The sequence below is a fragment of the Microtus ochrogaster genome, chromosome 8 (assembly GCF_000317375.1).
Source record: "Microtus ochrogaster isolate Prairie Vole_2 chromosome 8, MicOch1.0, whole genome shotgun sequence".
Classification (NCBI taxonomy): domain Eukaryota; kingdom Metazoa; phylum Chordata; class Mammalia; order Rodentia; family Cricetidae; genus Microtus; species Microtus ochrogaster.
In genome coordinates, this window is record NC_022015.1 from 74047699 (window position 1) to 74061896 (window position 14198).

At 45.7% G+C, this 14198-nt stretch overlaps 1 protein-coding gene across 2 annotated transcripts in view; it reads left to right on the forward strand.

The window, feature by feature from the left end:
* Positions 1-14198, forward strand: part of Sufu (SUFU negative regulator of hedgehog signaling) — a 99925-nt gene that overhangs the window by 30104 nt on the left and 55623 nt on the right. For both annotated transcript variants that reach the window (XM_005352410.2, XM_005352411.2), the window contains exon 3: positions 3480-3616. In XM_005352410.2, the coding sequence (XP_005352467.1) occupies positions 3480-3616 (137 nt within the window). The remainder of the gene's footprint in view (positions 1-3479; positions 3617-14198) is intronic.

Below are 14198 nucleotides of genomic sequence, written 5' to 3' on the forward strand. Positions count from 1 at the left end.
AAAAAAAAAAAAAAAAAAGAACACTGGGATTTTTTTTTTTTTGATAAATACTACTGGATATGTTTATGTCAAAGGCTTTTTTCCAAATACAAGATTATTCCCTTCTGGTGAGTTCCCAGAACTAGTAACAGCTACTGTAAATAATAGCTGATATGGCATAAAGGTTTGCAGCAGGGCTGTGAGGAGGCTCGGTAGATAGGTAACACCTGAAAGCCCGACAGCCTGAGTTTGCTCTCCTGGATTCTCATGGCTGGAGGAGAGAACCAGCTCCTCAAAATGTTCTTTGATGGTCACATTCGTGCCGGGGCATGCGGTTCCTTGATGTCCCCATACATATGCGCGCACGCACACACACACAGTGAATAAATCTTTTTTGTTTCTTTGTTCTGAGACACAGTTTGTTTAGCTCTGACTGTGGAACCATCTAGGTAGACTGGCCTGGCCTTGAACTTGAACAGAGATCTGCCTGTCTCTGCCTCTAGTACTGGAATTTCAGGTATGCGCCATCACTGCCCAGCTTGTGAAAAAAAAGTTATGCCTACATAGCACACTTGCTGTGAATGGCAGTTCCAGGATTAGAGCTTGTCTGGCTGAGTCTGTGGTTAGTGTGAGGCCCAGGACATTGTGATGCACTACTACAGACTTTATAAACACTGACACATAGGCCACACTCAATCTCCAAAAATCATTTTCTTAAATAATTAATTAACCTTAAATCACTATAACTTTTACTTTATAAACTTTTTTGTGTGTATATATATATATATATAGTGTGTGTGGGTACATAAGTATATGTGAGTTGGGGAGGCATGAATGTGTGTGTGTGTGTGTGTGTGAGAGAGAGAGAGAGAGAGAGAGAGAGAGAGAGCATGTCTCGTTGCTCTCATATTTCATCCTAGAAGACATGGAAGACAGCTGTTCCTTTGGAGTGGGTCCATTCTCTGGTTAGGCAAACCCTCTTTGGCAGGAAAAACCTTTGTATGAAGTGGTCCAGACCAAGCTAGTCCCCTTTGGGGAACTTTAAACACCGAATGATTTTGTTGCTTGGCTGTTATTGCCTGGACAGCCTTCTTTGAAAAAGAAATTTGACAGGCCCAAGTCATGTGTTTATCCTAAGGCTGGGCCATTCCAAACTCATGTTTCAGAGTGTTGAGGTTGTGTCCAGCCATCCTGGTGGGTGGTAATCAAACACAGGTGGGAACCATCCGGCTGGCTCTGCCCCTCCTCCTCAGCCAAGTGAGAGCTGGCCTGCCCACCACAGAGTTGGCTTAGAAAGCACCCTGTGTGGAGACAGATGGTGTGCACATGTGTGTGTGCATGTGTGTGTAGAGCTCTGCACAGTGAGATGTGCTGTGAGTGCAAATGGTGCAGTGGCTTTTCTGTGCCCGCGGATTCTCGCCTTTGTGCGGTCTATAACGCATATGTTCCTTTTAGTCTGTTTCTCAAGTTTTTGCGGTTAGAAATCATGTATTTTCCTTGGCCCAAGATGAAAGCCCTAGAACAATGGTCTAATGCATTTTACAAAGCTTTCTCTAATTGGTGGCTGCCTGAGATCTTCCTTTTGCCCTAGTGACCCACGTCCCTGTGTAGAGTTTTGTTTAGTTGTTGATTTTTGAGACAGGGTCTCACTGTGTAGCTCTGGCTAGCCTAGAACTCACTGTGTAAACCAGCTGGCCTCAAATTTACCTACCTCTACCTCTTCAGTGCTAAGATTAAAGGCTGCTCACCACCATGCCCCAGCCTTTTACAGAGTTTTAAAGTCAATCTCACAGAGCTCTGGATTTCCACACACTTCCAAACCTGTGGCCTCTGGGAGGCAGCTTGCTTCCTTAATGTAGCTGTTCCCACAGACTCTGTGCAGACTAGACCCAACAGAGTAATTCATCAAGGAAACAAATAGTCTAAATAGTGTCACTTTAAGCAGTTTGCCTTGTCCCCAGGAATCCATGTGTGCCCTCTAAATAGATTCCACTTCCCACCTGGAAACCAGAAAAAACAAGCAGACCGCACATGCGCACATCCTTAGATGCAGTTGCAGGTGACTGCGACGATGTCTACGGATGCATTTTCAGTCAGAAAGCCATTGCATGCAGCTCCTCAGAGGTGCTCTCTCCTGGAGTGGCGCCTGGAGGCTGATCTGCTGAGCACACAAAGCAAAAGCTGGGACTCCAGTCAGTGTCTTTCTGCCCAGTCTCCCATGCTAGCCTCTTGGGGACGTTGACAAAAGAAGATGCTCTGAGGGGTTCCAGGGTTGGACACTGATAGTGTTTTCAGCTCTCAAGACGTAGAAGGAAAGTGTTGGCTGTCATTTTAGTTTATGGCTTGAGTATACATGTGTATAATCATTGTGGTTCATGTTTGTACAAGATATAATTACTGAAAATTACATGATGAACATATTTTAACTCTTAACCCTTCTCATCCTGGCAAACTTTGTGGAGTTCTTGGGGACTCCTTCCTCCTTAGATACCTCCCTCACCTGAGTAGGTGTGGCACTTCCCCAACCAAGTTCTGCTCTTGAGTAGACATCGCTGCCCTCTCTGATAGTAACCTGTCTCAGGGACTCAGCTGAGACTTGCACTGTTGTCCTTTGGGGTTCAGTGACTGAGGGGGATGCTCATGGGAGTTTAGAGAAGGTGGCACTCACTGATAGGTGTGGGGACTGACCTTAGGAAGAGAGTGGGACCTGTGACTTAGGCAGCCACTCAGTACAGCTAGGCATGGTGTCCCTGGAGGTGGAGTAGAAGAAGGCCATATCTTCCCAGAGCACACAGCCACTGTTGGATCATAGGATATGTGTTTTTAGCAAACTCAGTGGGTACTCATTAGCAGTCTGAATAAGAGAGGAGCATAAGGAAGATTTTCAGTAGTGTTTATTCTGTCATATAAAAGGAATGTCCTAGAACCACAAAATCTGGAACTTATAACTTAAGAGTTCCAGTGTAGGAGTTTGGCTGGGCTGACATCGTACATGTATACCCGCAGCTCACTGGAGGGTAAAGCAGGCTTTGGAGAGACTTCTTTACCCTGGTGTAGCGAGCTGCGTAGAATCACAACTGATGGAGATGTATAATCAACTCCTGAGATGTCTAAGGTCTGACCTATGCTATGATCACGCAATGATCATCAGCTGCCTGCATATGCGTGAACCTATGGGCAGTGCCCACCTGGCAGTTCGGGGTTGGCAGCCCATGCCTACTTAAGGGCTGGGAGAGGTTTGCCTGAGGAGAGAGGTCAAGGAAAGAGGGGAGCGAGAGAGAAAGAGAAGGAGAAGGAGATAGATTGCTGTGAATAAAGTCCTGGAATAAACTGCAGTGAGAAGAGCTCCGGTGGTCTGTCTCGTCATCCTTGCTGGTCGAGGGTGGCCATGACACCCTGGCATTCCCTTTAGGTTGAGGAAATCTTGTGATGACCACCACACAAAGACTGTAGAACTTTATCCTGTGCTAGTTAAACTGAAAATGTTTTTCTCCTTTCAGGTTTACAGGAACAGATGGACCAAGTGGTTTTGGCTTTGAATTGACATTTCGTCTGAAGAGAGAAACTGGAGAGTCTGCCCCACCAACATGGCCAGCGGAGCTGATGCAGGGCCTGGCTCGATATGTCTTCCAGTCAGGTAATAGCCCAGAGGCTGCTGCTGTTCTGGTCCTGTGACTGTCAGTCTGGTGGGCGTTGGGAGCTTGCAGGTGTATTTTGATGTCTGCAGAGTCCTTTCGTGGGTGGGGAACTATGTGGACTTAGGCAGAGACTTGAGCCAGTGTCCTGATGCCCTCAGGCTTTGTTTCTGTCTGTCATATCTAGCCTGTTCCCTGTGCCCAGTGGCCTGACTGTCTCCATGTCTGTTTCGAGGCCTCAGGCACATAGGCTAATCTTGGCTCAGCCTGGGCAAATGATAGAGACTGGAACTTGTTCCTTTCCCTCACAGGGTGGAGGAATGCTAAAATCAGAGCCAAGGTAGATTATTCAGATGCCCTCTAAGAGATTGTCCTTTGCTCCCAGTGCCCACTGGGGACTGCTACAATGGATCTTGGGTAAAGTCTTTGTGCTGGGAATGGTCTTACTTTTTAGCTCATTCTGCCGGCACCCTCCAGCCTATGAAGGCTTCATAGCTCCAGAATATCTCTCTGTGGCTAGTTATGTGACCTAGATTTTTATCTTTGATTTGGTGTATGGCCTCCTTCCCTCTCCATCCTTTCCTCACTATACGTAATGGCCTTGATGAGCTTGAAATGACACTTTGCTAGCCTCCAAGAGCTAGGATGACAGGTTCATACCTGCACCTAGGTGAGAGAGAGAATGTAAGACATAGGGATTGGAGCTGGGTCTTGCACATAAAGGCGAGTGCTCTGAAACTGACCTGCATCCAATACTTTATTTGTATTCTGAGACAGGGTCTCATTAACTTGTCCAGGCTGACCTTGAACTCACTCTTTAGCCTGTGCCATCAGGTCTAACTTTGAAAATAGATTTGTTTTTGATGTAGAATTTGATCTGCTGTGGGAACAGGGGCTCTAAAGATGAGGTGGTACTCCACTGCTTGTTAAAACATTCATTTTTGTCCCTGCTTAGGGAAATGTAAAGTAAATGTTACAAAATACTAGTAATTTCTAATGTGAAGTAATTTTAACATTATAATACAAATCAGATTTGTATTAGTGACTGTTTTATTTTGCCTTTTTTTGGTGGGGGCACAGAGAGTCTTTATATATAGCCCGAGTTGGCCTTGAACTCTTAATCCTCAAGTGATTAAAAAGGATACTGGGACTGGGGAAATGGTTCAATAGGTAAGGGTGCTTGCTGCTCCCCTGACCACCTGAGTTGGATTCCTGGGATCCTTATGGTAGAAGGAGAGAACCCACTCCTTCAAGTTGTCCTCTGACCTCCACATATATGCAGGGCACATGTGTTCACACACATATACACAAATAAATGTAATTTAAAAAAAAAAGAAGAGCCTGCTGAGCCCTGGCTTGATCCCTGGAACCCAGATAATGGAGCGAACCAACTCCTCAAATTGTTCTGACTTCCATGTGTGCCACAGCATGCATGTTCATCCTCAGGCCTCCACGCGTGTGCCACAGCATACACCTTCATCCTCAGTAAATAAGTTGTTAGGAGACAGGAACTCAAAGAATAGCTCTACAGATTACTTATTTATTGATAGGAGGAAAAAGAGGAACTAGAGAGATGGCTTAGTGGTTGTTCGTACAGAGGACTTGGGTCCAGTTCCCAGCACACACATGGTAGCTCACAACCTCCTGTAACTCAAAGTTCCAGGGGATCCAACTCATTTTCTAGCTTCCGTGGGCTTCTACTCATGGATGTACAGAATGACTACGTGCAGGCAAAATACTCATATGCGTAAAACAAAAATAAATACATTTGAGAGAAAGACTCTTCTGACAAAGAAAGGTCTGAGCAGACGTCTCCACAGCTGGGATGAAGCTCCGCAGCACGTACAGCCAAGTAGTACTTCGTGTCTCTCTGTACATGCTGTCCATGTGCAAGCCAAGTATGAGAAGACAGCTGAAGAGCACGTCCCAAAAGGTTGAACCTAGATCCCAGTAAGTTACAGCCAAACGTGGCCATACTGCAGGCCATTCCACAGTGCTGCTTCCTGGATTCTGCCCAGCTAGGACTGTCTCCAATTTAAGGAAACTTGGTGGTTTACATGCTGTGTTTGATCCTTGACTCAACCTGGGAGAAAAATGTCTGTAAGCTGGCTGGGAAGATGTGAATGTGAACTGTCTGTTAGGAACTGTCACTGCAGCATCCTCGTGCGGCTGTGGTATTGTGCTTATATAGGACTCTGTCTTCACTCTGGGGAGACAAAGTTTGGAATGCCTATAGATAATGCTAAATGGTTCTGCAAAAAAGTATGATATGTGGGAGAAAGCAAGCGTGAAGGGTTGTTGTGATTGGGGTATCTGGTTATTCACATTACACCTTCTGACTTCCCTATAGACCCGGGTACTTCTGCACCAAAAGTTGTGGCTCTTTCTAAGTGTGTGTTGACAACTGTGTGCTCTCAAGTCCCTTCTGCACCAGTGGCCCCTCACAGCTTCTCCAGTATAACTGCTGTCAGCTATGCCTGCAGAGCAATCAGGCACTTCAGAACAACAGGGTGACCTCTCTCTCTCTCTCTCTCTCTCTCTCTTAAAAAAAGAGGTTTATTTATTTGTTATGTGTACAATATTCTGCTTGCAATACCAGAAGAGGGCCCCAGATCTCATTACAGATGGTTGAGAGCCACCATGTGGTTGCTGGGAACTGAACTCAGGCTCTTTGGAAGAGCAGTCAGCGCTCAGAGGTTAAGAGCCCAACTTCACTTTTAAAGTATAATACCTACTTTCTGTTTTCCAGATTTTCTATGACACCATTGTACTAGTTAAGTAATAGGTAAACTGGGTAGTGGTAGATCACACCTGTAATTCTGGCACCAAGGAGACAGAGGTAGGGAGACTCTGAGCTGAAGGCCAGCTTGGGCTATATAGTGAAACTCTACGTCAAAACAAAATGAAACAAACAAACAAAAAAACCCAACCAAGTAAATAGTTCAATAAGTCTACATTAAGTTTGTTTTGGAATTTTACAGAGAGTAGTAAGTTATTGAAACACAGGAAAGTGATGAGAACACAATGGTCCCTGATTGAGACTAAGGCTAACGGTAGTGAGGACAAGAGCTGAGATGTTGGTGTACCTTGTGTGCCTCTGACACACAAAAGGTAGCACGTGGTATTGGTTTTTCCTTTTGTTTTGTTTTATTTTGTGTTTAGAGGCAAACTCTGTGTAACCTAGGCCGAGACTCGACCTTTTTCTGCCTTAGTTTCTTGAGTGCTAGGCCACTATGCTCAGTTTAAGTACTTTTTTTTTTCTCTTTCATACTGGGGATGGATCACAGGGCCATGTCAGCCTTACAGTTGCAGAAGACAACATCGAGAAGGTTAGTAACACGTTCAAGATCACAGATCTCATAGATGTGAAGGCAGGATTTGAGCCCAGGTAATGAATGAAGTACATTTTGCCCCAGTATTGTGTTGACAGGAACTCTGTGGACATCTGGTCTACCTGATGTCACAGGCTGTACAATGAGAAACTTGAAAATCCTCCATGTGACTAAATGCTGCTGGTTCACGTGACCATTCTGCTCTATGATGGCTCGCTCAGTGTTAGACAACACTAATGTTCAGTAAGGTGACAGTCTGCAGTTCTTGGAAAATGGAGCTAGGCGAAAAAAAGCATTTATAAAATCTCCAAAATCCTCTTAAATATATATCTTTTATTTTTTAAAGCATTTGTGTTGTGTCTGCAGCTACATGTGTGTGGAGGTTAGAGAACAACTTTGGTTATAGTTCTTCAGGAACTATCTGCCATATATATTTGATGACTTATTTTACGTGTATGTGTGAATGTCTGCATGTATATATGTGTACCATGTGTGCCTGTATCACATGTGTGCCTGTGCCTTCAGAGGCTAGAAGATGGCATCAGGAGTGACAGGCTATTGTAAGCTACCATGTCAGTGTTAGAAATCAAATCTGAGTTCTTTGTAAGAACAGCAAGTACTCGTAACTGCTGAGCCATTTCTAGAGCCCCCAGCTCATTGGTTGTGGTTCACAGGAGACTGCTGGCCAGCAAGCCTGAGATCCGCCTCCTCCTCCTCCAAGTGCTGGAATCCACAGGTGTGTGCCACAGCATCCAGCCTTTTCTTTTAACTTTATTTATGAAAAAAATCTGTGTGCAAAGTGCATATGTATCTGTGTAGTGTGATGAATTTTCACAAACTGAACAGACTCACATAAACAACATCCAAATCAAGAAATAAGCTAGTCCTCCAGAATCTCCACATGTGCCTGAATGGTGCCATCACCGCTCTTCCTCCCTGAATTTCCAGCACCTTTATCCTCTCATTTTTGTTGTCTGCCATATTTATTTGATCTTACAGGCCTGTGATCTTAAGACTGTATGGAATCAGGAGGTGGTGGTGCACACCTTTAATCCCAGCTCTTGGGAGGCAGAGGCAGGTGGATCTCTGTGAGTTTGAGGCCAGCCTGGTCTACAGAACAAGTTCCAGAACAGCCATGACTGTTACACAGAGAAACCCTGTATCCAAAAAAAAAAAAAAAAAGAAAAAAAGAAAAGAAAAAAAACAAAAGAAAGAAGAAAGAGAAAGAAAAGAAAAACTATATGGATTAGCAAGCTGGTTTACCAGGTTGTGGTGATGTGTTTGTTTTCTAATGTCTTGCTTGTGTCTGTCAGATGCCTGCCTCAGCAGACAGTGGACATTTGGTGCATTATCTTGCCCTAATGTAGAAAATCAGCAGTAGTCATACAAATACAATTATTTAATTTGTGTTTCACATTATGAACCCAACTTGGATGAGATGTTGCTCTGAGGTTTTTGTTTTGTTTTGTTTGAGACAGGGTCTCACTATGTAGCCCTGGCTGTCCTGGAATTCACTCTGTAGACCAGACTGACCTCAAACTCACAGAGATCTGCCTGCCTCTGCCTCCTAGATGCTGGGGTCAAAGATATGTGGCATCGTGCCAGACTGTTTCCTGATTTTATGTGTTGATTTGGGTACTTGCCTTGGAAGCCCTGTTGTAAATGCAATGGAGTCAGCATGGTTTAGTGGGGCCATAAAGTAAACATTGATGCAGACTCTCTATAGTATGATTAGCTGCTCTGTAGATTGGATTTAGGCTGCTCAGGCTTTCAGAGTGGAACTTTCTCAGCTTCATAGAGAACCCCTCCTGTGGCTTGTAGCTGTCTCTAACCCCTGTGTGGTACACTCTACAGGGTCACACATGATCATAGTACACAGAATTGTGTGTTCTTTGCTTGATATGTCCACAGTTACACTTACATGAATAAGTGAAATCAGAATTCTGTCTGGTAGCCTTGCCTCTGTTCTGTCCACTCTACACCCATTAACTTCATACAGAGTGCTCCACCCTCTTCCCTACCTAGTTGCATGTGAAGACATGCTGATCAGTATAGTCAAATGAGTGTTGAGACCTGCTTTTCTGGATTAAATATCAGGCAGATTTAGTGCCAGGTCAGTGGCAAGCAAAGGAAAGAGAAATGAACTCTGTGTAACGCAGAGGGCAGCAATTGTCTTCACAGGGCCATCAGACCACAGTAGGCAGCCTCTGAAGTTTGCTCCAGAGTAACTCAGATGGGCCCTTAACTCATCTCTGGCCAACCCACTGGAAGGTTTGCTGAGAGGTGGGAAGCTAAGCCAGAGACAAAGGGCAGCAGAAACAGGGAAGGAGCTTCCGTAGATGGCAAAGCCTTCCTCCTGACTTTATTTGGCTCGTGTAACAGGAACACACGGGGTTTCAGGTGTTGTTTGATCTGTGTACTCAGTGGTGCTGGGTTTTGGTGCCGTGTGTCTGTCTTGTATTACAGAATGGTCTTTATCAGTCAGGAATGATGATAACACTAATCCTCCTTCCAAGTTATTAGTCTGCAGACCAACAGGTGGAAGATTTTTTTTCTCCGAGTGCTTCTATGTCAGTCCTGGGGAGGGTTTCAGATCAGTTCTGCCAGGGGCATTTGACTACTGTTGTTGGCAGCAGTGGTCCAAGTACAGTACCAGGGTCTATATGCAAGGTCCCCCTCACCCTTACTTCTAACTACAGAGAATGGCAAGGGGATTCCTTAAGTAAGGAGTAACTGTTGGTAGAGAAAGTAGTTGTGATTCTGGCTGGCAAAATCAGTTGTTGATGGGGCAGTAGAGGCACCTCTTAGTTCAGTGGTGGTGTGCACTGGGAGGGAAGTCAGTCATCAGAAGAGGATTGGTTAGAGCAGGCACCCTTCATTATGTCTCCTTGCATCTTGATGTCCTGACAAGTGGGACAGCACTCTGACTGGAGTGCCCGACGAGGACACTTTGTGTAGAATCAGCCAGAAGGGGGGGCTGATCCTGTCTGGGTTGGCTTTCTCAACAGCACTTGGTCTGCCTTTTTAAGCTGGCTCTCTCCTAGTCCAGGTATGGTAGCCATGGTCCGATCAATGTCTTTCCTTTGAAGACAGGTCTGTAGTGTAGCAGCATGAAGGGACTGGAACCTTCTGTGCTGTCTGGCAACAGAGCAAGCTGTTACAAAGCAAGGCTGGCCACACATTGGTCTCCTGCTCCTGCCGGTCTCTTCCTGCTACTTCGCCATTGTGTTTGTTACTTTTCTTGTTTCTGTGGCAAAGTTCTTGACAGAAGCAGCTCGAGAGATAGGTTTATATACCAGGAAGCCAGAGCAGGAGTGTGTGGTGCCTTGTTGCCATTTTAACCTGTTCCCAGCATCCTGCTGCTACCAGCTGGGGACTAAGTATTCAGACACAGATGCCAAGGGGGACATTCACTTTCAGGTAGCATTGCAGATGGGTGACAAAGCTAGGAGCCCCTCACTGGAATCAGAACACTATGATGTTTGGAACCTCCAACTGTCGCAATCTTGAGCCTAGTAAAACTTCTGTGTATTATTAGGTTATCCAGCCTCAGGTATTTTGCTATAGCAACACAGAAAATAAGGCCGCAGGAAATAGGGCCCAGATGAACAGAACAGTATCTACTGCTCTTTTTTTTTCTTTTCTCTTCTCTTCTCTTTTCTATTCTTTTCTTTTCTTTTCTTTTCAAGATAGGGTTTCTCTGTGTAGCTTTGGAACCTGTCCTGGAACTCACTCTGTAGACCAGGTTTGCCTCGGACTCATAGAGATCCTCCTGCCTCTGCCTCCCAGTGCTGGGATTAAAGGTGTGTGTCACCACCACCCAGCTTAGTGTCTATCACTCTTATCTAGAAAGCTGCAGACCCTGCCTGGAGTCAAAGGAACCTTGCCTACTGGTCAGGACCTGGGACAGTACAAAAGTGAGGGAAGAGACCGGTCCAGTTGTAGGATGGGCAGCTGTCATTGCACCTGCTCCTACAGATTTAGAGCCAAATCTAGCCTCTGGCAGAGTCCTTTGGAATGTCTGGAAGGTTTTCATGGTAGGCACATCAATACTCAGGAGCAGACATTTCAACCTCTGACTTCTCTATTTTGCAGTCAGGTCCTCTTCCTTCCCGTTCACTTTTAACTTTTGGATCAGTTTATTCTTTCTTCTCAGATGGCCAGTGACAGCTCTTGCCCTGCCCTCTGGGTTTCATTAGGAGGAGGCCCCACCCCCATGCCATCCCGTGCTGCAGGACTTGATTCCTGAGTCGTTCTGCAGGAGAGAGCATCTGCTCTCAGTTCAGCTGTGGGTGGGTCTTAGCCAAAAATTCCAGGCCAACTTCACTTGAATTTTTAGGAAAAACATGGTCCCTACCCTTGTAATTGACACAGCAGAAGTTCAATTGCCTTTGCCTGCTGCTGTTTAATGGCAACCCCATGACAGTTCAGACTCAAATAGGGAGACAATGGCGATTCCAGCAAGGACCTTTTCCTGAGCTGCCAGATCAGGGCAGGGGACCAACTGAACTGTCTGTGGTACTGACAGACTGGCACCACAGGGTTGGTTTTTAAACATTTCTCTATTTATAAAAAAAATTTGCAGGGCTGGAGAGATGGCTCAGAGGTTAAGAACACTGACTGTTCTTCCAGAGGTCCTGAGTTCAATTCCCAGCAACCACATGGTGGCTCACAGCCATCTGTAATGAGATCTGGTGCCCTCTTCTGGCATGCAAACATACATGGAAGGAATGTTGTATACATAATAAATAAATAAATCTTAAAAAAAAAATTTGCAGCAGCCAGGGCAAGGCATGCACACACCTGTAATCCCAGCACTTTGGTGGGGAGCCGGTGGCTCACGCCTGTAATCCCAGCACTTTGGTGGGGAGCCGGTGGCTCACGCCTGTAATCCCAGCACTTTGGTGGTGGAGGCAGAAGAATCATCTTTGAGTTTGAGATCATCGTTGCTCTATAGTGAGTTCAAAGGCAGACTGGGCTGCATGAAATCCTATCTGAAAAGCAAAAACAAACTCATAATTAGTGTTTTCTGGGTAGTGGTAGTACATGCCTTTAATCCCAGCACTTGGGAGGTAAAGGCAGATGGATATCTGAGTTCAAGAACAGCCAGGGCTACACAGAGAAACCTTGTCTTTAAAAACCAAATAAAAATAAAAAATTGTTGATTTTAAAACTCAAACAGATAATGGCCTTCAGAATTCTCTGAGGCTCAGCAGCCCCATGCGTGCGCCTCCAAGACTGTCTAATGAACCCTGCCTCGCGTGCTCTGGCCTTTTGAGCCTCCAAGGACCCAGAGGAGGAGCTGGGGAGATGAGCAGTTTTTCCTCTTCTGCGCTAGTTTACTTGTCTGCCTTCTGTGTACCTGGGAGCCCAAGTGAAAGAAACAGGATCTATCCCAAGATGGAGACAGTGGCTGGAGATGAGCAAATGAGAACTAGATTCTGTAGATAGCCAGGGGGGAGCAGAGAGCTCCAGATACAGTGACGTGTGGCACCTTTTAGGTCCCAGGGTTGGCGAAGGACAGACTGGAGGCAAGAAGGAAGAGAAAGACATTTTTGACAGAGAGAAACAACATGTGTGAGCCCCTGGAGGAGGGAAAGAGCCTTCTTCAGCCAGCTGAGGGGAAGAAGAAAGTGCTGAGCCTCGAGGCCAGTCAGGACTGAGTCTGGATCTGCCTCTGGGCAGTGGAAAGCTGCAAATCCTTTTAAGGAGAGAGAGAGAGAGAGAGAGAGAGAGAGAGAGAGAGAGAGAGAGAGGAGAGGAGAGGGAGGAGCTTGGAGAATGAAAACTTCCTTTTAGTAAGATGTGCTTGGATTTGAGGTACCTGCATTTGGGGTTTTTTTTGGTTTTTTTTTGTTTTTTTTTTTTTGTTTTTTTTTTTGGTTTTTCGAGACAGGGTTTCTCTGTGGCTTTGGAGCCTGTCCTGGAACTAGCTCTTGTAGACCAGGCTGGTCTCGAACTCACAGAGATCCGCCTGTCTCTGCCTCCCGAGTGCTGGGATTAAAGGCGTGTGCCACCACCGCCCAGCGGGGTTTTTTGTTTTGTTTATTTTTTGAGACAGGTTTCTCAGTGAAACAGGCTGCCCTTGAACTCAAAGAGATCTGCCTGCCTCTGCATATTTTGGTTTTATTAAACATTTTGTTTTCTGTGTGTGAGTATTTTGCTACATTTGTAAGTGCATCATCTCGTGCATGCTGAGTAGGAGGCCAGCAGAAGTGTCAGGTCCTCTGGACTGAGTTACATATGGTTGTGAGCTGCCATGTGAGTGCTGGAAACAACCCAGGTCCTCTTAACCACGGAGCCATCTCTCCAGTCTCCTCTTCTTTGTGAGTGGTTCTTCCCCAGAAGATGCTGATGCTGTTCAGGGTTAAAGCTAAGCCATCACCTGCCGATATCTTGCTTTGCCATCCTTGTCCTCTGGAACCTTAGCTCAGGAAGACGTTGCCTGCTGCAGATGCCCAACCTGCTAGCTCCCTAGCATCCCCCATGCTGTGTGCATTACTGCCTGGGCCTCAAGGGAATTCTGAAAGGAGATGCTCTTACCCAGGAGAGCTGGAGCCCTCTGCTTCCTGATTTGGATAAGCTGCCCTCATCGCCCCAGTCAGCTAACCAAAGCCAAATGGGGCTGCCATCTTGTGTTAGCATCATTTTTCTTCCTTCTAGTCTTTTTGATTTTCCTGACATTTTTCCCCCTTTGGCTGATTTATCCTCTTTTCTGGTTGCTATGGATCTGTAAAATATTTTCTCTTTCATCTGTTAGTAATACTGACCAACTGCAAGTCAAAACACTTTCACTGCATTTCCCGGGATTTTAGATTAATAGCTGAAAGATTGCATTCCTACCCACAGAAGGAAAACAGGTCAGTCCTCAGAAACGAGCCTGTGCTCCAAAGTCTAAGTAGTTTAGCCTGAACTAATAAATCTAAGCATTTTTAGGGAAGACAGAGCAGGGTTGGTAAGTACAGCTAACAGGCCAAATTCTGCTGGCCACCTGCCCTGTACAGGAGACTGCCCTGGAGTACTGTGTCCTTTGCCCCTGCCATGCAGCTACTCTGCCATGACAGCAGGGTTAAGTGGTTGAGGGTGGGGTGTAGCTCAGTGGTAGGGCACTTGTTTCACAAATGTGAGGGCCTGGCTTCAAATCCTTATAAACGAAAAATACACAAATACTTAGTATCTGGCCACTCTCTGGAAAGCCTGACTTCTCACTTGGAAAATGCCTTCCACTCTGATTATACCAAAATGCAGAGGT